The following is a 23653-nucleotide window of genomic DNA, read 5'->3' as shown; positions in this document are numbered from 1 at the left end:
TTAACCTTCTTCCATCCCCATTAAACTTTCAATATATCAGATTATTAGATTAGTAGTCATGATCTAATAAGCAAGGGATTTGTTTTAATGGATGATGAGAAAACCACCTATCGAGGCTTTTGATTTTGAATCTGGATCTTTGGATGATCCAAACCATTTATATGGCAAATCTCACTCTTTGTAGGATGGAAACAAAACAAATAAAATCTCCCAATTGGTATTGTTTCAATGCTTTGATAATTAAGCTCTTTTGTTTTGAATATGAATGGTCACCGTAACTTTTATATAATCAATGTATTGAAATGTTCTATAACAATGTCAAATAAACGGTTTGCGTCATTGAAAAAGGCCCAAATCCAAAGGAAAGTATTCCGTCGCGTCTTATTGAAATGCATCGGGATGTATTTGTTCTCTGCCCATATATGTATGCATGCATGATATGCACTCAATAGCAGAGAGTGGCAGAATACCATGGCTGGCGGACTCTGCATTTAGACGATCGTCGATACTCTGGCAGAGTCAGATGGTCGATTCGCACGCACTGAATTGTACATGTGGCATACAAGTAATTCAAATTAAACTGTCCAAATAATACATTTGGGAAAAATAGGACCATGGCATATTCATCAATAATTGAGAGATCTGGCCACATCTTTCTGCATGCATGAATGTTTGTATGTATGTATTCCATGGGAATAGAATGAATTAAAAACCAAAATGAGGAATCAGGCAGACTCATTAGACAAGAATATGAACTAATAAGGGTGCTGTTTGGATGTTCCAGACTCACAGTAACCAGATCGCAGTGACAGATCTTGTTCTCGAATATCTCCGACTGAAACTTCTCCGGAGATTTTCAAAATTTAAGGTTTTCTCAGGATATTATTGGAAAAATCTTGTGAAAAGTAAAATATTTAAAAATATTTATTATAAATGAATAAATAAATTTAACCAGTATGTAGATAAAATAAATTCCTCAAAGGGTCTGCTTAGATCCGTGGAAAGAATTGGAAGGGAGATTGTTTTATCAGGAAACCTTGTTCAGAGTCTTAATATGTTTTTTTTCCTTGTTTGTTTTTAAACAAAATTTTCTTAAAAGTTTAGGGTCTATTCCAAATTTTATCATTTGGCAAATTATTCTAAATTCGTTATTTAGCCAAAAAAACAAAAAACTAAAAAAATATATATATTGGAAACGTGATATATGCCGGATTAACACACGCTGCATGTGGAATGCTTAAGAATGGATAGTAGAACACGTAGCATATGCCATGTGTGGAATGCTTAAGGATGGATAGTAAAACATGTGACATACCAATATACACAAGGCACTTAAAGCTAGATTATGGCACGTGAGGTTCTTGAAGCTGTAGAGTGGCACATGTGGGGCACAAGGCATGCACTAGAAAATTTGAAACATGTGCGCACTTAGAAGCTAGATGGTAGCACGTTGGTGTGGGCACCAGCACATGGTACAATGCAATATTTTAAAATCCATCTATATTAAAAATATCTGGCAATAACATCATTTAATGTATTTTTCGCAATATCATCTAGTTGGCTATATTTGTCAAGATGACCCAGATGGAGATTAGAGGCATACAAGAATGCATCTTTTCCAAAACTGGAAAATGGCTTCAAACTCCAGCCTGATTGCCTGCTTCTGTTTGATAGATGCCTAATCTCATTTTACTTTAATGAGAACTGCTCCAGTGCTTCACTGTAAGTTGTAGTGATCCTAGTTGCATCTGAACAGAGTGCAATCAATCTATATTGTTCATTACGTCCAAAGCACATTTCCAAGGCTACCATGGAACATCAGATTGATCCAAAAATACTAATCATCTGATCAATAGCCTTTAACATAGACGGTCAAGATGGTTTACACAAAATAGATCAAACCAACAATCTGGTCCATCTATTTGTTAGCGTCCACCATCGATTGCTTATGATTCTAAAGAATCAATTTTTCTTATGCAATCGTAACCATCACATCCATGGTTGGGAAAAAGGATGGCTATAGGAAATAAAGGCCAAATCAAGGATGAATTGGATCATCTAATCAGTGCAATTTTTCAATGGCAATGAAGTGTGTTCTAGACGTAAAGGACAGTTCAGATCGACAACTAGCCCATCCAAGTGAACCGGTGCAGCTAGGAGCGCCGTTAACTTATAGTGCTCAGAGAATGCTGGAGAGATCTCTTAGTTAACCCCAATTATCTATTAGCGCCTACCAAAGAGGCTCTAAATAACGCACGCCTTGAATCTGAATCTCTTAATAAGAACAAAACTAAATTCCAGCAACTATCTACCCAAACTTCAAAAAGCCACTCGAACGTATGCTAAAATGGCACTCTGCATCTCACTTAGTATTATCTAACCACCCATTAAAAAACCTTCATCTTTTATGCAGGGAAGTACTACAGCTTCTAATCATTATCTGCAATCAGATTTCCACGACTGATCACCTATAACTGGCTGTAGGTCAACTTCACCCAAAACATTTTCCCTTGAAAGTATCACCGTCAAGGGCAAAAGTAGATTAAAAAAAATAAAATACTGAAGGCATTAGAGAGAGAGAGAGAGAGAGAGTCAATACCATACTACCAGTTGCAGGTGATCAGTTCTCCTTCCATGTAGTAAAACCAAAACCCTAGAAAAAGGAATGTCAAGAACAATAATGTGAAACGTCTAAGACCTCAAAACCCAATTAAGATTACAATTTACACAAAGGTGTTTAAAATACTGTCACAGTCATTGATCCTTCAACAGCAATTCAAAGAAAAGACAGCGTTCCAACCAAATCCAAAAAGAACAATAGAGCAAAGGAACCTGCCGCTACTTGATGTACTGAGACAGCCACTTGAAGCCGTCACCATATCCCATCTTACGGACGATGCTGCACATGAAGACCTCGAGGGGCCGGACATTCGAATCGGTCAGGCTAACCTTGCCCTTCCCGGTGGTGAAGTTGCTCAGGCCCAGATGGTAACGGAGCTCCTCTTCAGAGGCTGCATATGGGATGTCGATCTTGTTCCCTAGTATGAGGAATGGGACGTTCGCTAGTGAGTCATCCGAGAGGAGGGCATCCAGCTCTTTCTTTGACTCAGCAAACCTCTCCTTGTCAAACGCATCCACCAGGTAGACCACAGCATCCACCTACAATTTTAGACATCCATCTCATATTAAGCAAAACAAACACAACAAAGGTGCAGAAGAACAGCAAGCCCCCGAAAGTTAATGCATCCAGTAGATATGAATCTTACATCCTATATTTCACAATTCTTGTATAGCAGTTCAACAAATCAACTTGGAAGAAAAACAGGAAGAAGGCACAAGAAACTAAATCTAACATGACGCTGGGTTGCACCTTGACAAGATCATGCTTCAAAAAGTGTAGCAGAATGAGTGTCATGGAGATTCTATCAAAAGGGCAGATCCAAGTCAATGAGGCAACCCCAAAAACAGCAAAACGATAGCATGGCAAGGCCACATCAAGGGCATTTTAATACTGTATTCTGGTAATCATGGGAACAACTAGTGAAATGGTTCATAAATTGTATACAGATGATTTTAAGTTTTAATGGACGTTAACAACATGACTTGAATCACTCGATTAGGATGGCTATAAATAAGGTCTCAGCCCGTGTTTGAAATATTGGTATTGCATTATGTATCGCATCCTTGGGATATAGATAGTATCAGTTACAGTTACCACATGTGATATATCGATCATATATCGTACTTTTTCGGAAACATGGAGAAACATTGGGGAAATGGTTGAATTTTCAATGAAACTTTAGGGATTGTTAAAAAAATACATTAATATGCACTTTTAAATCATAACATCTCAAAAAAGAAGCGCACATAATAGGTTTCCTTTGTATAGGGTCCTAAGCTATGCACTATCGGACTGAACTAATGTAACTATATTCGAATCGAATGCATAAAATTTGGAGTGTCTGTGATGACCATTTCATCAAACACTCAAAAATACTTCGAAATTAGTCTCAATTGACAGCTGGTTGAAGGAAATTTTCGAGAAAAAAAAATATTTTTTTAATAATTTTTATTAAAAATTATTTTTATTTTCCAAAAATTGACAAGGACTTGACAAACAAGTAGATCGGCCCTCATACACGCTTGATTTCATGTTTGGAGTGCAACATTGCAAACAATTTAGGAGAGATTGATAAAATTTTGAATTTTTCCAAATCTGATTACCTACACTCAAATTTCAAAATTCAAGTGTATGTGATGAACATTTCATCAAATACTCTTAAATACTTCGAAGTTAGTCTCAATTGACAGCTGGTTGAAAGAAAATTTCAAAAAAAAAAAAAAAAAAAAAAACAATGGAGAACGTGAAGAACCAATGGATTTGTAACACCATTTGACACTGATTTATCATAAATTTCAACAACAAAAAAAAAGGATCGAAAATTTAAAATGCTCACCGGATTAAATATGTGGGATATAGTGGCACTACCTGTGCATTTCATATCGGACAGGTGAGATACAAGATATTGTGGGATATATCGGCCGATATTGTCGATATTTAAAACATTGGTTTCAGCATCACAATTTCATCATCATCATCATCTAAGCCTTATCCCAATTAACTGGGGTCAACAACATGTCCCGCCATTCCGTGCTATCATGGACCATATCCCTCAATTAAACCTTAGATCCTCAAGACTACCAACATCCACCCATCCTTTTTTAGGCCTTCCTCTTGCCCTTTTAGAGCCTTCAACTTGAACCAACTCACCCTATAATCGGCATAGTTCTTAGTATCTATTATACATGGCAAACCATCTAAGTCTACTTTCCCTCATCTCATTACCTACTGGTGCTACTCCTAAGTACCCTCGAATGCATTCATTTCTAATTCTATCCTACTCCTAAGCTCATCCTATGAACATGTTCCTTGACTGCCCAACATTCTATCCCATAAATCATGCTATCCATTTCCCCTTCACAATCATAGTTTCAATAACCCAAAAACTCCACTGGATGTGCGGTAAGGTTGGGTTGAGTTGAAGACTCAACCAAGTCTTTATTCGACTGGACTCGTTTTTTTATAATTAGAATAACAATATTTATACTAGTAATAAATATTTAAAGGGTTTTGCCAACTTCTCACGTTTATGGGGACATCAGCATCGTCCATATACCTTTTAAATGACCCATGGGACATTCAATCATCAATCCAGACAGTTCATTCAATAGAACCAGTGGGAGAAACCAATGGTGCAAAAATCACACCGATCGAATGATCCTAACCCTTTGAATGGAATGAATTTGTTCCAACCGACTGCTGTTTACGAGCCATAGATCACATGGTTAGAATCATCAAACCAAAGTACAACCTATTGGTGCTACTCCTAAGTTCCCTCGAATGCATTTGTTTCTAATTCTATCCTACTCCTAAGCTCATCCTATGAACATGTTCCTTGACTGCCCAACATTCTGTCCCATAAATCATGCTATCCATTTCCCCTTCACAATCATAGTTTCAATAACCCAAAAACTCAACTGGATGTGGAGCAAGGTTGGGTTGACTTGAAGACTCAACCAAGTCTTTATTTGACTGGACTCATGTTTTTTTATAATTAGATTAACAATATTTATACTAGTAATAAATATTTAAAGGGTTTTGCTAACTTCTCACCTTTATGGGGACATTAGCATCGTCCACAAACCTTTTGAATGACCTATGGGACATTCAATAATCAATCCAGACAGTTCATTCAATAGAAACAGTGGGAGCAGCCAATGGTGCAAAAATCATACTGATCGAATGATCCAAGCCCTTTGAATGGAACCAATTTGTTCCAACCAACAGTTGATTACGAGCCATAGATCACATGATTAGAATCATCAAACCAAAGTACTACCTGGGAATCATAAGCAATATAGCACGAGATCTATCTAATAGATGTTTCAAGATGATGATTGGAGCTATTTTGTTTCATGACTCAATCTTGGCTGTCCGTTTTCCATGATATTGATCGGACAATTAGGATCATCCAATTGGTGTGATTTGTTGCACCATGACGTATTCCTAATTGTCTGAATGAATGAATAGTTCAGATTAACGATGGATCACCCCATGTGCCATTTAAAAGCTTCGGGGATGTTAGCAAAACCCATATTTAAAATAGTTATGTTTCAGTAAAATATCTAAAACGTTTGAAATATACAAATGCATGGTCCATGGTGCGCTAGCCATAAACCTTACTTTCCTTAGCTAAGGTCATGAATTTGAAACTCACTGGCATCTTTTAACGTTCACTTTAATAAATAATTTTATTTTTTTTTTAAGGAAAAAAAGAAGAAGCAATTGACCAACAGAAGTGGCTCATCTTGAGTCACCACTAGCAAGGTATCCCGTATCGGTATCGGTTGGCGTAACGGTGTCCTCCAAAACCGATACGGATACGGGGGCGTAACGGTGATACGGGGGCGTAACGGCCCGTAACGGCGCAAATTTTTTTTTTTGCCAAAAAAATATGAAAAAATATGGATTAAATCCAGAATATTCTAAGCATTCCAAATATGCATTCATTTATAATTTGGAACATGTTTATGGTGGTGTAACGGTCCACTCTTTGGTGAGAAGTTGTATCGGACTGTCTGATGAATTTATGAACCAGATAACCTGAATTTGATCATATATTTAATTTTCTAACTATCTACTATCAATGATAGATATATTAGAATGAATGTAAAATGAAAATATCTTACATCAGGTGTTTGCAATTATTTTTGAGGAATTTCTCGAACATACCTGTGGTCCTGTGCAGTGTGGTGCACCATGCACGTGACTGTGATAGTGTAATTCCTGTCTATGACCTGTCATCCATCCTCAAGTCAAGAATATTAAAAAAAATAATTAGTAGTGTACGATACTCCCCCGCAACTTGATTAAGGATTACTTGATTGGTTGTCGTGAGCTATTTTAAATACAAGTTCGGCAGTGTCAAGTGTGTGCATGGCTTCTTGTAATAATACTGTTGTGAGCTGTCTGCTGCAACAAATACTTACCTTAACACAAATATATACTCACAAGTCACAATCACAAGTCACCACCAAAATGAAAATCTGCTTTTTTGTGGTTGCTCGACCTCCACATCATCGTCATCGTCACCATCAGGCTGAGGCTGTCCGATAGGTGTAGGTGCTACATATCCATAATATCCAGTGCCAGAAGGAAATACTAGATCAACGAAACTAGAGGATGACTGATCCTGACTAGGCAACGACTCTGACCCGGAATAAGGATATCTACCAGTGCCCGTCGAATAGCCATACTGGTGCCCATACTCAGGCTGTTGAGAATCTTGAGATTGAGAGTGCGTCTGCTGTGATGAGTAACTTGGATTTGGATCTGGATATCTATAATCATATGGATATTGATCAGGAGGGCTACTCCAACATGAATGTGATGGAACAGGCTCAGTATAACCATCATAATTCAATTCACCATAATAATATCCATCATAATAACCAAGACCATGAGCCTGCTGATGTTCAGTACCTCTCGGACCCGGTGTACCACTAGATGTACCCACCTCCCGTTGGCCGTATCGTGACTCGGTACACTCATAAGTCCGACCTCGTGTACCACCTCGTCATGTTCATCGACATCATGATCTGTAGACGGCAGATAGGGCATCGAGCAACACCGAAGTGCCGCCACCGGGCGGGGGTCATCGTCTTCATCCGACACGGTCACGCTACCACTGCTCGTACTCTTTTGTTGATCTTGAGCCGTATCTGTACGTGGCATAAACGCTGCCCCTCTTACTGGGTCCAACACATCTGCACGACTCTCTTGTTGCGCTCTGCGTATTTCTGGGTCATCAATTTCCAATTCTTCACTATCCTCTTCAATTTGTTTTTCCCTTGTTTCCAACCAAGGTAGAAGTGGGTCATCCTCATCATAAATATTATCCAAGTTTATTGGACAGTAGTCTCCGTCATCAGCAGTTGTAATGCTCCTATGATGTCGTCGCATTCTTAGTTTTATATTGTAGTGCATGAAGACAAGTCTATCTAATGTTCTAGTCTGCAATCTATTCCTATTCTTTGAATGAATGAGCACAAAACAACTCCAATTCCTTTCACAGCTAGAGGAAGATGTTGTCTGGCTCAAAACTTTTACTGCAATTTTTTGGAGAGCCTTCGTACTCTCTCCGAAATTAATCCACCATTCGGCCGGTTGCAATCTAAATACCGCATGCTGTGCAAGAGCATCTCCAAAGCTACCAAGGCGATTTCCAAATGTATCTAATTCATTTAATGCCTTTATTTGCATATCTAAGTCAGGCTCTAATCTCTTTATCACATTTTTTAGCCCGACACGAACTTCATCATCCGCAACAAATGATTGGGCATATCTATACCTAGGATTTAGGTAGTAACCTGCTGCATGAAGATCGTGATGGAGTTGGTTTGTCCATCTCTTGTCGATCGTCTTCCAATAAGTCTGCCAACTTCTACAATCACGTTGAATTGCAAGCTTTACCTTATCCATGGCATCATATATGAAGCCCATGGTAGGTGCTTCATCGGATTCAACAAGACGGAGTACCCTCATTAGTGGGTCCATCACTTTTATGATCGCCTTGACCTTCTTCCAATATTTGTTGTCCCGTATGATGTTCGCAACTTCGACCGGTGTCCCTGATGTCTTCTTCATATGTTTTCTGTTGAGCCATTCTTGGGAAGCGAACATCTCACTCAACTCTTCTCTATGCTGGAATAAACTCTCTAATGCTATAAAGTTTGTTGCGAATCTAGTCGCCGCAGGCCTCAACAATTCTCGTCCTTTCGTAAACTTTCTCATTATTGCAACTACTTGATTATGGTTGTAAATAAACGTCGTCACTTCCCTTGCCCTTTCGATCATTTCCTTAACATTCTTCTTCTTCCCAATATCTTCCAATATAAGATCAATACAATGGGCAACACATGGTGACAAAAAAAGATGTTTTCTCTTATCCATCACATATGTCCTGCAAGCTTATATGTTGCTTCATTATCTGTCACAATCTGCACTATATTCTCCTCTCCAATCTCATCTACAACTTTATCCATTAGTCCATTAATATAAGTAGAATTTTTTGTTTCCTCGAGGCATTAATTGACTTGTGGTATATAGTTCCTAAGTGGCAAGATCCAATATAAAGAACACAAAAGGTTGGGCAGTCCAACCATCACACATGATTGTGCATCCTCTGCCGCTTGCCATACGGGTTTAAAGGTAGCCACGTATGCTTTCACATCCGCATACTCTCATCTGTCCATTTTCCCTAATCTCCTTAGCCGTGGGAGCTTTTATTCCTTCACCGCTGCCGCATCAATTACCACCTGCCAATATGGAGATTGGCTGCGTTAAGAGGTATGTTGGCATGTATAAATAACTTTGTCGCTCTACCTAATTTCTCAACTAAGTTCTACTCCACATTTGTTTTATCTTCTTTTGTTTAGTTGATTCTTTCCTAAATAGGATTGGATCAATAGAGGGTCTTCTAGGCTCATTTACTTCTTCATCCAAACGTATAGGGGCATCATGTGAAGATGTCTGTCGTCGGCTCCCAAACATACGTCGTAACCCACCAAACCTACCCCCCCACTCCCACCCCCACCTGCAGAAGCAGTTGCACTTCCAGTTGCACTCCCACTCCCACTCCCACTCCCCCCCCCCTGTATCACGCACTGACCCATGCGTGCCAAACATGCGGCGACGTTCTTCCTCTTCACGAGCTAGACGCAAGCTCTCTCTCCTAGCTATAGTAAGTTCTCGATCTGAATCTTCGTCAGAATCAATAATATCTTCATCACGAATGCCCATATATTCAGGACCAAACACTTCCTGTCGAGCTGCATCCAAAATATCATCTTTCTTCTTTTGTACAGCAGCACGTTTACCCTTCGACTCATCTAGACTAGCTTGCATTAAAAGCATTATCTCTTTCGGTACTCTACTACATGGCGCAACTTGACCCTTTCGATGTGCCAAATGTTGTTTGAGACGGGTAATTCCACCAGTCACTAGTCTATCACAATACTTGCACTTCATTTGGTGCCTAGTACCACCAACCCTCTCACAATGTTGCCATCCAATATCATCACTTACTTGTTGTTGGCCAGATCCTGTCATGTGTTTATGCGTATGTAGACAATAGATTATTAGATTTGATTATGAGTGTATCTGTATGACCTATGTTAATAAAGATGATTTTATATTCTAACTAAACCCTAAGAAGCTCCAAGGCAAAACCTGTCCAATATAAGCAAATAAAAACATAAAGTCACTAATTCGAAAATAGAAAAAAATTATAAAATGACACCCCAAATCTGTAAAATGCACATTAACATATTCTACCATGATTAACACATCATATGGCATGATTAAAACAGTAATACAACCATTAAAAATTGATTTTTCGAATTTTAAAAAGAAGGGGCAAAATTCATGCGTAAATAGAAAAAAATATTTTAAAAATATAAAATGGGACCCCAAATCTGTAAAATGCACATTAACATGTTCTACTATGATTAACACATCATATGGAGTGATTAAAACAGCAAAACAATCATTAAAAATTGATTTTTCGAATTTTAAAAAAAGGGGCAAAATTCATGCGTAAATAGAAAAAAATATTTTAAAAATATAAAATGGGACCCCAAATCTGTAAAATGCACATTAACATGTTCTACTATGATTAACACATCATATGGAGTGATTAAAACAGCAAAACAATCATTAAAAATTGATTTTTTGAATTTTAAAAAAAAGGGGCAAAATTCATGCGTAAATAGAAAAAATATTTAAAAAATATAAAATGGGACCCCAAATCTGTAAAATGCACATTAACATGTTCTACTATGATTAACACATCATATGGAGTGATTAAAACAGCAAAACAATCATTAAAAATTGATTTTTCGAATTTTAAAAAAAGGGGCAAAATTCATGCGTAAATAGAAAAAAATATTTAAAAAATATAAAATGGGACCCCAAATCTGTAAAATGCACATTAACATGTTCTACTATGATTAACACATCATATGGAGTGATTAAAACAGCAAAACAATAATTAAAAATTGATTTTTTGAATTGTAAAAAAAGGGGGCACAATTCATGCGTACATAGAAAAAAATATTAAAAAAATATTAAATGGCACCCCAAATCTGTAAAATGGATATTAACATGTTCTACTATGATTAACACATCATATGAGATAATTAAAACAGCAAAACATATTAAAAAAAGTATAAATACCTATTTTTGATAAATTTATGAAAAATGGCCCACCAAGCTTTGATTCAACAAAATCCGCCAATATAATGTGTTTTTTACTCAAATATCCAGCCAAGGTTGGTCGAAATTAGCAGTAGAAGGAGTGAGAAGGAGTTTGGAAGCAAGAAGTTTCAAAAAAACATCAAAAATGGACTTTAAAATGCAAAAAAAAATGGCCGTTTTTCGACCGTTACGGCGCTGACCGTTACGGGTGACCGTTACGCCCGTATCGGCCGTTACGCCCGTATCGGGCCCGTATCGGCCGATACGGGTACAAAAATTGGTATCGGCCGATACGGCCCCGAATCGGGTAACGGTGCGTACCGTTACCGTTACGTATCGGCCGTATCGGCCGATACGTAACCGATTTGGCATTCCTTCACCAGAGTTGCATTGATTTGGCTCAGTTAATGAGCCGCCTCTATAAGTTTTGCCAATTTTGGACCATAATCAATCTCATGGGTGTTTCCTGGTGAATCAGCCTGAAATCTCATCAAATCAAGTAGATAAGCACCAAGTTTAAGAACTATCAGTATTTTAAATAGCTTATCCTATGTAACATAGCGTAGCCTCCGTGCTAAGTGGCTTGTGAAAATAACTTAAGTCGCACGTAGCATACACTACACGCTATTGGCTATCAGTCTTTTAAATACGCTATGTAAGCATGCACTACATGCTACGGGCTATCAGTCTTTTAAATATGCTATGTGATGTAGCTATACACCCATGATGCTATTGGGGGGTTGACTGTCAATGAGAACCTTAATGGAAGATCGTAATACAACAAGAAAAGAAAATAGGACGCACTAAAAGAAGCACAAACTTTAGCATATAATGCAATACAAAGGCCTTCCAAACTAACCATCCAGATTGGCATAAGAACATTGGATAACCAGGACATTAAAAGTCAAGAACCAAATGAAGCAACAATCAACAAAGCTGCAGAAAAGAGGTCCTAGATTTTTAAATCCACAAGTGCCCAAGACAATCACCTGTCTAGAGCATGGTTTCAAATAGCAGTATGGGAGTGCAAATCGCCTGGAGAGTGAATTTGGTACAACTCACCTGTTCCATTTTGATTGTTTCTGTCCCATGTCTCCAGTGACTATTCCCGGTCCCACTGGACAATATTTGAACCATACTCTGAGAAGCGAAGCATACTCTGGTCTCTGAGAGGCATAATTTTGCAACATGGTCGGTAAATTAAGGCTATTGCTAAGCTGTTTCTTTTTCTTTTTCCCTGATGGCTCTGGACCTCAAAGCATGAACTCAAAAGTTAGTATCTGGAATTAGTGGCCCCATGAGTTAAGTTGGAAGTTCAAGTTAATTTGCGTTCTTAGTTCTTTAGGGTTCATTTCAAAGTTACTACATCTGCATTGAGTGGAGTGGCCATTGGCCGAAATGGCTGTTGTGCTTGGTTCAACCACTTGATGTATTGAGCACAACTACCATTTCAAGCCATTTTGACAAGACTCCATTCTACTGAATGCTGAATGGGGTTTCCACAATTTCCAAACGATGGCCTATTTGTTTAAAGGGGGGTAATGAGTACTGGTTCCTTTACAATTGTCTCAATTAAGAGGGTGTTTACAAGAATTGTGTTTCTTTCATTATGATCGATATTATGTTTGTTAATTAACTCCATTGTGGACGAGATGTGCAACCAAATATCCCTTTCAAGGCTGTTTCATATATATATATATATATATATCCCTTTTGAGGGGTTTTGACGCAGAACAACTAACCACTTGCTCTAAAAGCTCGAATATATAGAGCATTGCGAATCAATCCCTTTATCTCATATAGCCTAGGTCAAGCCCTCGGCCGAACCCCCTCGTGGGACCCCAATTCACTTAGGGTCGCGCCTCACACGAGCCACCCACCTCGAGCGTACCCTCGCTTTACACAGGCCACCCCACTCGAGCCCGATGTGAAAATGCCCCTGCATTAATCACCCCCGGTGAGGAGTCTCAAACACGTGACTTCCCGCTCTAATACCACTTTTGACATAGGACAAGTAACAATTTGCTCTAAAAGCTCAAACTAATAGAGTGGCAAATCAATCCCTTTATCTCATAACCCAGGTCAGGCCCTCGTTTGAACCCCTCTCGTGGGTCCCACTTAACATAAGTCCCGCCTCACACGAGCCAACCGCCCCGAGTGTGCTCCCACTTCACACAGGCCACCCACTTGAGCCCGGTGTGAAAATGCCCCTGCATTAGGTTTCACTGATTCATGGACAATACATTCCGGGTTGTGGTCTAGTACAAGCCCTTAATTACATTCCATAGGGAAAAACCCTTGATTAAAAAGGTAAAATCAAGTATGCTCACCATGAATGCAAATAATGCAATGTTATGATGCTCATATTAGAGTATACATCTGTATTGATGGTAATGCTCATTTCATAATATCAGCATTTGTAGCTGTTGCATAGAGAATCTCTTAGCTTTATAGCATTGAGGATTTAAAAGCTGGGCTTCGTGCATTTTGGTTGTCATGCTATGAGCCTATGATGCTCATGTCAGTGTCTGCTAGCGACAATGATGTTCATTTCATAATGTCTACATCTATAGTTGTAGCATAGAAAATCTTTTTAGCCTTGTAATGTTGAGGACCTAGTAGCTGGGCTTCAGATATTTTGAAGTCGTTGGACATCATGGCGTCTTATGTAGCTGATGAGTGTCAAGTGTCTCGTATAGCCAAAGGGTGTCATGGACTTCTCCATAGAGGCAGCAACTTTATATAGCAATGTAGTCAACGAGGCATCAGATAGCCAATGTAACCACAGTTTGGGATAATAGCTTGTCATGTCTTTGTAGCCACTCAAAGCATAGACAGAAGTCAATTCATAAGACATGTAGGTCCTATATAGTTAAGAAGTTTGGAGCTTTATAGTTGTTTACCCTATAGGTTTCACATGCGAGAGGAAGAGTGGCATCTAGTGTTGTATGGCATGGAGCCACCTGTGTTCATCTAAGTATGACACAGCCTACGTGAGAAGCATAGAGCATCACTAAAGCTAATGAAGATATCTATCTCACGGGGAGATGTTGACAGTAGAATAGCAGGTAAAGATTGATCTTCCATCCTTTGTAGATATAGGATGGATGCATGAGCAGGAGTGCCTTGGAGTCCAATACAAGACCATGTCCCTTATAAGCAAGGTACAACGTGACACTACTAAACATTGTGCATGGCGAGATCTAAAGATTGCAGGAGTCATTATGACTTGGCCCAAAACTACAGTGCCTTACAGGTGGGTGCAATGCATGGTGCTTCCATGGTCTAGCGGCTCTCTTCCATGGCGGAATAAGGTTAGAACCAGCTATTGGAAGCAAGACGTGTCTGCTCCTGGCATGAAGTGAATGAAAAAGTGACTCAAAACAATTTCCAATCTTAATGCAGATTTTCCTTGAACTATGGTTGAGCATTCACCATGCGCTTGGCGCAGAGGCAATGTGGCAGGCTTGTGATGAGGTGTGCGCTTGCCGTAGAGAATGGTTGGTTTGCGCATACCGTAGAGCCTTCCATAGGAAGGCTACACCATGAGCGTAGTACCTTCCCTTCCCAAAGGGAATGTTAGTGTCCAGATTAGTGAGGCTCATCTCAACTTTAAGAAGAGTGTTAGAGTCTAAAGTCCCAAGACGACCAGCCAGCTAACTCCTTGCAAATGAGGCTTGAAGGGGTATTTATAATCTTAAGGTCTTGATTTCCCACCCAAAAGGTAGTTAGGCAGTTACACTAGTGCCCCTTGGTTGGACGGGAAGAGGCCAAGGTTACGTTGATCTTGGGAACTAAAGAATTGGTGTAGAAGCTAACACTCGCTTGAACGGAGCTGAGCACTTGCCGCTTAGGCATTAGCACCTTTGCACTAGCAGATAGTCATAAAGAGCCTTTGTGCTCTTAATCTTCCTGGAAGAATATATGCATAAAGGATAGATGGTTTGGCATAGGGTCCCTAGAATAGCATTGGACAGACACAGCCCTGTAAACACTCTTGGGTAGGCTCAATGGCTATTAGAGGTCAGAACTCACCAATGCGGATTTGGACCATGCCTTTTTTCCATACCAACAATCCCATCCTAACTCTTGGTCGTGTGCATGAAGTCGCTCGAACTATCCTTTAGGCTTTGGCACCATAAGGAAAAAAGTGAGGTTTCATATGTCAACAGTGGGTTAAGCTGTCAGGGTTAGGATTAAGGAAAGTTATTTCTCAGAGCACAAAAGCCTAACCAAGCTGACCACTCCCCTGGAAGACCTGTATCTGGGGGCTAGGTTAGAGCGAGTGCTTCCAAGGGGCTCATCTTCTCTCTCTTTATTTCAATTACTCTCACATGGTTTCGGTTGTCTATCATGGTTGAGGTATATGTGGGTTGTTGAGGATGGGTCGACTCAGGTCCAATCAAGTCATTGTCAATCCACAGCTTCATTTTCTTTTTTCTTTTTTAAACATTCCCACAGCCTCTCTCTCTCTCTCTCTCTCTCTCTCACACACACACACACACACACACACACACACACACACACACACAATGTTGTAGTTATGTCCATCTCAATACTTACCAAGGTTGAGTTACAAGTCATCACAGTTGGATTAGGTCAAGTCCAGTAATGCTCGAGCTCAACCAGTTTCCTTAACAGGTCTTGATTTCGGGTGGAACCTGACCAGCAGCCCACTTTGGTTGCCCAAACACAAATGACAAGCTAGGCCAATTGACCCATTGTCCCGACACAACCGTTTACTGGACTATCAAGTAGTTTGAATAAGTGAACAAGTCTAGGGAAAAATCTCAAAACATCTTTTGTTTGTTTACAAAAGAAGTCAAGAAGTCAACAAATCTACATATAGATTATGGAAAGAGCCAGCACCCCCCATCCATGAGCATTTTGGACAAAGCCACAAAACTCTCACCAAGCCATAAGAAACTTGCCTTGCTTTCTAGTTAAGGTACAAACTAGTGCTGGTAATCATGGGCCGAGGCATAATGAGCGATCGCATGCATGCCAAGCAGGCTTCCTCCTTCTAACAGAACTAGCTAAACAAGGAATAGGTTTGCGCAACCCGAAAAGGCCAAAATTAAAAAGTATATATTTCTTTTTTTACTTTATTGTATTTAATTTTTGCATCTTCCATCTTATTTGTTGTACCTTTTGAGCTTTGCTTGAGATCTCGAGTTCCCATCACTCTAACCCGATCTATAGCTGTGTATCTCTCTTAGCCATAGTTTTGTGTATTGCTTCTAGCTTTTGCTGCTAGTAGATCCAATTACTCAGTTAGGTTCTTTTAAGCTATCTGAGACTCAAATTTCATCAGCACCTAATGGTCATTTCAAACCACCCACTATAGATGGAACATGATCACTGAAGGACCTAACTGATACCCCCATCATGTATACACCACCTAGCCAACAAGTTTGCCTCTAAACGATTGTTGCTCACTACTCAATCATTACATCCTTACACAATGCAAGATTATATAATATTGAAAAAAGTGAACTCCACATCAAACATCCTTCTTATATCTAGGCATCACACATCCTTTATATATCTAGGATATAGGAGGCAATCAAGACTTTGGGGTCAAACTTAAGGACCCATTTGCCATTGCTTAAATCAATGCTTTTAGCCAATTGTAATTCTCAAAAGCACTTTAAGCATTACATACGTTTGGTTAGGGCCTGACATTAATTAATTACTAAAAGAAATTACCTAAAATGACAGTTTTTTTCCGAAGCGCCAAGGGAGATGTTTCCAAAGAGGCATTTTTGCTCTCTCCATCCAAAGGGTCATGACTCATGATTCAATGAGCACCTCATGTGAGGAGGCAGAACACATGTCCGAAATCCATGCACACAACAATGTGTCAAAGATCTGGGCCATTCATTAGTTAGGCTGGAGCCACTCGTCAAGTTAGCAACATACATCAGCTGGATTTAGACTAGGGTGCAAATTCCCAAGTCAATAACAAGGTATTTGGAGCATTTCTCGGGTATAAATAACATAGTACTCCCACACCAGTATGGTCCCTTCCAGTATTGACCCCCAGCCCCAAAAAGCAAGCAAGGTAGTGTGGGGGGTAGTTGAGAGCGTTAACTAGACAATTCTATTTTCTAGGATATTGCCATGCTGACACTGGGGTACACTTGGCACTCCTAGACATGACATGACACTTCAAAACTTTGTATGAATATCAATCTAGAGTGTCCTAGTCATGTCATCGAGTTGTGTTGCATGTTGAAAACTCTAAGTGAGGTGTCCTCTCCACAAAACTTCCCTCTTATCTTTCTCAATTCTTTTTGTATGTGAATTTATTTGGTCAAGCTGAAGATCTCTCACCTAGCCCTCAAGCTTGCCTCCACTATCTTGTTGTTGAAGCAATTACTAATAAGGACTCTCTAGATCTTAGTTCAATTTTCATTATAGGTACCTTGATCCATAGAACAAAAAAGCACAATCTTTGATCTTTTTGCATCTTGTTCTTCTGTTGGGGTTTTCTAATAGTTTAATAGAGCGAGTGATGCTCATACAAACGACTATTTCTTTTAAAAATCATGCGTAACTTTTCAATGTTTGATTATAAATTATTTGTTGTTCATATTACTACTTCACAAGTAATTGGTTACTATAGGAACTATGTAAATATTGCTTCCTAATTTCCTTTGTCTTTATGTTTTCATCGTTTTATTTTACGTGTTAAGTTTATTCGGATAGCTAAAATATATTTATTTCTGTAAGTGTTGTTTGTGCCTATATTTTGGAATTTGGGTGAGGCACCCACAATGATAATTTGATTTAATATTTTAAATATTTTTATTGACCTTTGTAATGTTCAACAGTTTGCATCCATCAAAAAATTTTATTTAAGATATTTAGCTTTCAAGATTTTTTTTTTTTTTTTTTTAATTACTTATTCAATTTATTATATGATATTATACAATATTTTCAAGATTTTTCTGCAGTTTATCATACCTGATCAGAATCTACATAACTCACTCGAAAGTTTTGTCCAATTGAGCCATGCCCAAGTTCCAAGCTTTTGAACCATGCAAGTGGAGGGTGGCCTCAACCAGGTCATCAAAGCATGAACCACTCTTTTTGTACCATTTCATAGGTGGGAAATAATTAAAGACATAAACAATTATGTATAATATACCAAAATCCAAAATAGAAGATGCAACGCAAGGCAGGCAGAAACACATTTTACCAATGTCTACTCAAGCACATTATGGAAGTAGTAAACATCATCCTGAACAACATAGGACCCATTATCATTCACCTCCTACACCCTACATTAGTGACAATAGCCTCCACACTAAACCAGAGGCTGCATCACCATACAACTATCTCAGTCTACCAGACCTGCTACAGAGGCATAGCTGGTGTAACATAAAGAAAGCTTCCCTAGAAATAGGCAGGGTTTTAGCTCCTTCCTGCAGAATATGAACTCAGTGCATCAAAGCATCTAGAACCCAAGGTATACTTGAATAACTTCATAAGGACAGGAAGATGTTCCTAAAACACGGTGAACACCTAAAAAATTAAAATTGAAGTGCACTTCATACCTAAGATGCACTCAGGAAGCCTCACAAGTCGACTTGGGTCATACAGTTGAACAACTTCTAAAAGCATCAGCAGTTAGCACAAAGGTTACCCAGTCAATAATAATGCTCCGAGGCCACATACAAAAAATCTCAAAAGAACGGAAACAAACTCATAAAATGGACAAATGTGAGCTCACACGCTTGCTAGATAACTAAGATGTTTAGGTGGTGCCACAACATTATTAGGCATTGACCACTCGAAGAACGGCTCGCTTCACTAAACTCATTAATCTACCAAAAAGCATGACATGATGGGGAAAGGGGCTAATTAGAGGGTCCCAAGTACATTTTATTGATTGTCTTCACAAGTTTATAGACCAAAATCCATTACAAAGAACTTCAGGTTGACATGTTCCACTAATCAATCATAGAGAAGTGTGGAACTGAAACAAACAAGTAAATTAATCAATTCCAACAGCAAAATAACAAAGATCAGATAAAAAGTTAACACGACTAAAACCAAGAGGTGAGAAGGCACAAACCACATAATAACTTTCAGTACCTTTTAGTATGTTCCTCCAGAAAATTAGATCTACGATCTACACAAGGGACTGAAAAAGGATGGTTGGTCACAGTAACATATGGGCATAAAAAATGGCAATGAGCATGCAATTAGCAAAGCTTTACGACCAACATCACCAAGACATTCCAACTTCACACCACATACATACGTACATACATACATTGCCAACCACTCGATAGCTAAGCTGGCAAGAAATCTGCTTTCTATTGGGAGATGATGCTGGTTTCAGTCTACTTGAACCAATACGTGATCACCAAAAAGAAAATTGGAATAAGATTTTTTTTTTTTTTTTGATGAATGGGATAAGATAAACCCCATGTAGATCCAGTGATGCTATGCCCACATCAAGATCTGCATCACAAAGTATAGCTGACATGCATAGAATAGCCAAATTTCAACTATAAAAAACGTATGGATCTTTGGCTACACTGATTTATCTCAAGGACCCAATTAAGCCCCAACAATTAATGGAACAGTATCAAAACACAAGAAAAAAAAAAAATCCAATCAACACTAGAACGAATACAGCAACAACCAAGCAAAAGATAGAGAAGACCCAAAAAAGTCAGACCAACCTTTGCATAGTAGTCCTTCCAGACTCTGCGTGCAATCTGATGCCCGCCCAAATCAAAAGCCTTGAATTTGATCTTCCCAATACTCAATTCCTCCGAAGTTGGGTACTGCGTGGGCTGATGCTGGACCAACCTCTAAAAAAAGATCAACAGGAAAAAAAAAAATGTCAAAAAGAAAAGAGAGAGAACTCCAAAACATTCAAATCTGACCTAAAAGTCACAAAAAATCCAAAAAATAATTAAAAAAATAAAAAATAAAATTTGAACATCGAATCCAACAAAGAAAAATCAAAGAAAAATAAATCATCTAAAAATCATAAAAACAGTAGGCATGAATCTCAATGGCATGGCAATGACCCTTTAACTTGCATAAAATAAAATAAAAAATCAGAAAAACGCCTGACCTTCCAGCATATCTGATCTAAAAAACATGAAGAAAACAAATCAAGAAAAGAAATCAAAAGAAAATAATAAAACTTCCAGATCAACTAATCCAACCAGAATGCTAATGAAATTAGAGTTTTTTTAAAGCACAAATTAATAAAAACAATTTTACAAAATAACAACAATAATTGTCCGTAACATCCAATCCAAGCATAAATTAACAAAATTTCAAAAAATTAAAAATGTATAAAATCGCAAATATATTTAAAAATTGCAAATTTTCTGCAGAAAACTCAAAAGTCAAGATCCAGAGAGAGAGAGACCTCATCTTTGAGCATATGAAGAAGAGTCGTCTTTCCGGCATTATCAAGCCCTAGAAACAAGATCTTGGCCTCTTTCTGCCACAAACCGAGCGAGGCGAGAACGCCATAGAACCAATCAACGAGGAACATAATTTCCAGCAAGAATCCGCCCCCGATCCGACAAGATCATCCAAAATCCGGCGAAATTTCGCCGGAATCAGAACGGAGGACCCAGTAAGAAAATCAACGGCTCAGATATCTCGATCGCGATGCCGGGTAATCACGCGAGACTGCGAGAGACAGAGAGAGAGAGAGAGAGGGGAGAAAAGAGAGTCTTCTTTGTCAACCGTACCAAAGCGTATATTTATTTATTTTTGTCTGATGAGCTGGAAATGTGGGGTTACCGGCTGAGGAATACGGAACATGGAAAGTGGTCTGTACGGCAGCGAGGTCACAGGCTGGGTAACCGGGATTTGGCGGTTGAGATGTAATTTCCAATAGGAAGAGGAGGATGGGAGTTTCGTCGTCATCGAATTGGTTTCTAGCCGTCGATTTAGAAACCAGCGGCTGAGATCTGTTTTCTTTTTTAACGTTTTCTTTTTTTTATTTGAGAAATGCTACTGTGCTCTCGCGCGTTAGATTAATGAGATGGTATCGCGGTACACGTGCCGACAATGAACATACGTGTGAGATCTGGACAGTTGATCAGGTTGGGAGCAATGTCAAAATGCAGTGTCCCGGAAGTTACACTTTATCACTCAAAAGATGCGCGACGCTTGTTTAGGAGCTAGAAAAAATGATCAACGGTCCTTATTCAGTTCATCCCGTGCAGCCTATCTGATCAGTGGATGGGCCTCGTCTGGGTCTCCGCCTAGATGAAGGGTCCTGATCCTGCACGAGAGTGTTATGTTGACATCTGCTCTGTACGGGAGACTAGACCATTCATCACGTGGGCACAACTTCAATATGATTATTCAAGGAAATTAGGTTGGTCGACTTAACATCAGTCGCACCAATGCGTTGAATATGGACCGCTTGTCAATTCTTTTCTCAACCGTCAATTTTTTTTAAGCCGTTGCATGGTTTGAGTGCACTCCACCTAGCCAATGGCTCTGATGTGTGCCTCGCTGTCGCATGTAGTGATAACTTTCAATACATCTTTTCGCGAATCGCCTTTCCATCTCTTGCTTAGCCAAGAACAGACACGGATTTCGAAAGCATTTCTCAGAAGCTCCTGCCTGAAAACCTAGGTGGGGCCTAACGCGAAGTTTGTGTGAAGTAGAACCCCCCATCCGTTTTTTTATATAATTTTAAGACATGGTGCTAAAAATAAACTGGATCGAATACTCAAGTGATCCGAAAACGTTTGGGCCACGTAAGTTTTGAATCAGGTAATATTTTTGTTTTCAGTCCATCCCGGTAGGAACGAATTTATGAATGGCATGGATGGCATGTAAAGATTACTCTCGACCTTAGGGAAGTTTAAACGGCGGGAATTTCCCTACCCACATTTTCCTTTAATGGCCTATTTTGAGTGTTGGATCCGATTCACTCTTGGTCTGTAAATTTTAAAATGAGCTCAAAAAACTGATGAACGAAATAGATTTCTCACAAAACATCATCGGTGGGCCTACTTAAGTTTACACGCGTGATTTCCGCGGACGCGACCACAGCTCCCACGTGGCACTCGTGTCTGGGTCTATGCGCCCATCTGCTGAGGGCCATGCGGGCACGGATTAGGTACTACCCGCCTGTTCCAAGCTCGAGACAGCCGGAGGCTCTGAGGGCCACTGAAGGGCCACCGTGATTTATGTGTTTTATCCAAACCGTCCATCCATATTTCCATATCATTTTAGATGGCTAAACCGAAAATAAGGTAGATATGATGCTTAAGTGAACCACACCACAGGAAGCATTGGTACTAAGGACGGTCACCATTGAAACCTTCTTAGGGTCTATTGTGACAATTATTTTCCATCCAACTGGTTGATATGGACATATACAATTGGATAAAATGAAAACAAACAAATATTGTCTTGATCCAAATCTTCTGTGGTCCTGAAAATAATTTTCACCTTAGGAATTTAATTCCCCTTATGTGGTCCATTTGGACATTGTACATTTGTTATTTTTAGTTTCATAATTTAAAATGATATTTAAAAATGGATGAATGGTGTAGGTAAATTTCATACATCACGATGGCCTCTCAATTGCCCTATGAGCCTCCCACCTCTCCCGAGCTTAGAAGAGGCAGGGGTAGTACCTAATCCGCAACCATGCCTGGGTGCCACCGGCGCAGGAGGCAAACTTGCTACAACCCCTCTCAGGAGAACGTGTAACTACAAGCTCAGTGGACGTGGATTGTGTCCTGCCCCTGTGGGACGGTAATCCGTTTGGGCAGAGCTTCGTGGGGCCTAAAGTGATGCAAGTATTTTATCCACACTGTGAATTGCTTTTATTAGACCATTTTAAATTATGATCTAAAGAAAGAAGCAGGTCCACAACTGCAGTGAACTACACCAAAGGAAGCTGCCGTGATAATGGTACCCACCATTGAAACCTTTATGAGGGCCACTGTGATGTTTTTTTTACCATCTGACCTATTAATAAGGTCATGTAGGCGTGGGTGAAGTGAAAACACAAATATAAGCTTGATTCGGAACTTCTCCCGCTCCCAAGAACTTTTTAATACTGGACGTTCAATCCCCACTTTGTAGTCCACTTAAGGCTTATACTGCCTAATATTTTTCATCATGTCTTAAAATGATCTAAGAAAAATGATTAACAGCGTGGATAAAATACCTATATCACTTTGGGCCCACAGAGCCCGGCCAGGGCAGATTACCGTCCGGGCGGGGTAGGACGCAATCCGCGTCCAAGCTCAGTAAGGGGACGTGGATTAGCAACCGACGGGTTAGCAGGGCTACTGAAGTGACATCACCAAATTATGTGAG

General features: G+C 39.3%; 1 protein-coding gene across 1 annotated transcript; it reads right to left on the bottom strand.

Moving 5' to 3' along the window:
• Positions 1-2668: 2668 nt before the first annotated feature.
• LOC131226060 (GTP-binding protein SAR1A) lies at positions 2669-21027 on the bottom strand. The gene is made up of 3 exons (XM_058221731.1): positions 20721-21027; positions 20017-20148; positions 2669-3159 (listed from the first exon to the last, which is right to left on the bottom strand). Exons 1-3 carry the CDS (start codon positions 20847-20849, stop codon positions 2839-2841), a joined length of 582 nt encoding a protein of 193 aa, XP_058077714.1. The 5' UTR covers positions 20850-21027; the 3' UTR covers positions 2669-2838.
• Positions 21028-23653: the final 2626 nt, after the last annotated feature.

This window comes from Magnolia sinica, chromosome 14 (assembly GCF_029962835.1).
Source record: "Magnolia sinica isolate HGM2019 chromosome 14, MsV1, whole genome shotgun sequence".
NCBI classification, from domain to species: domain Eukaryota; kingdom Viridiplantae; phylum Streptophyta; class Magnoliopsida; order Magnoliales; family Magnoliaceae; genus Magnolia; species Magnolia sinica.
This window is presented reverse-complemented; position numbering and strand designations above follow the sequence as displayed.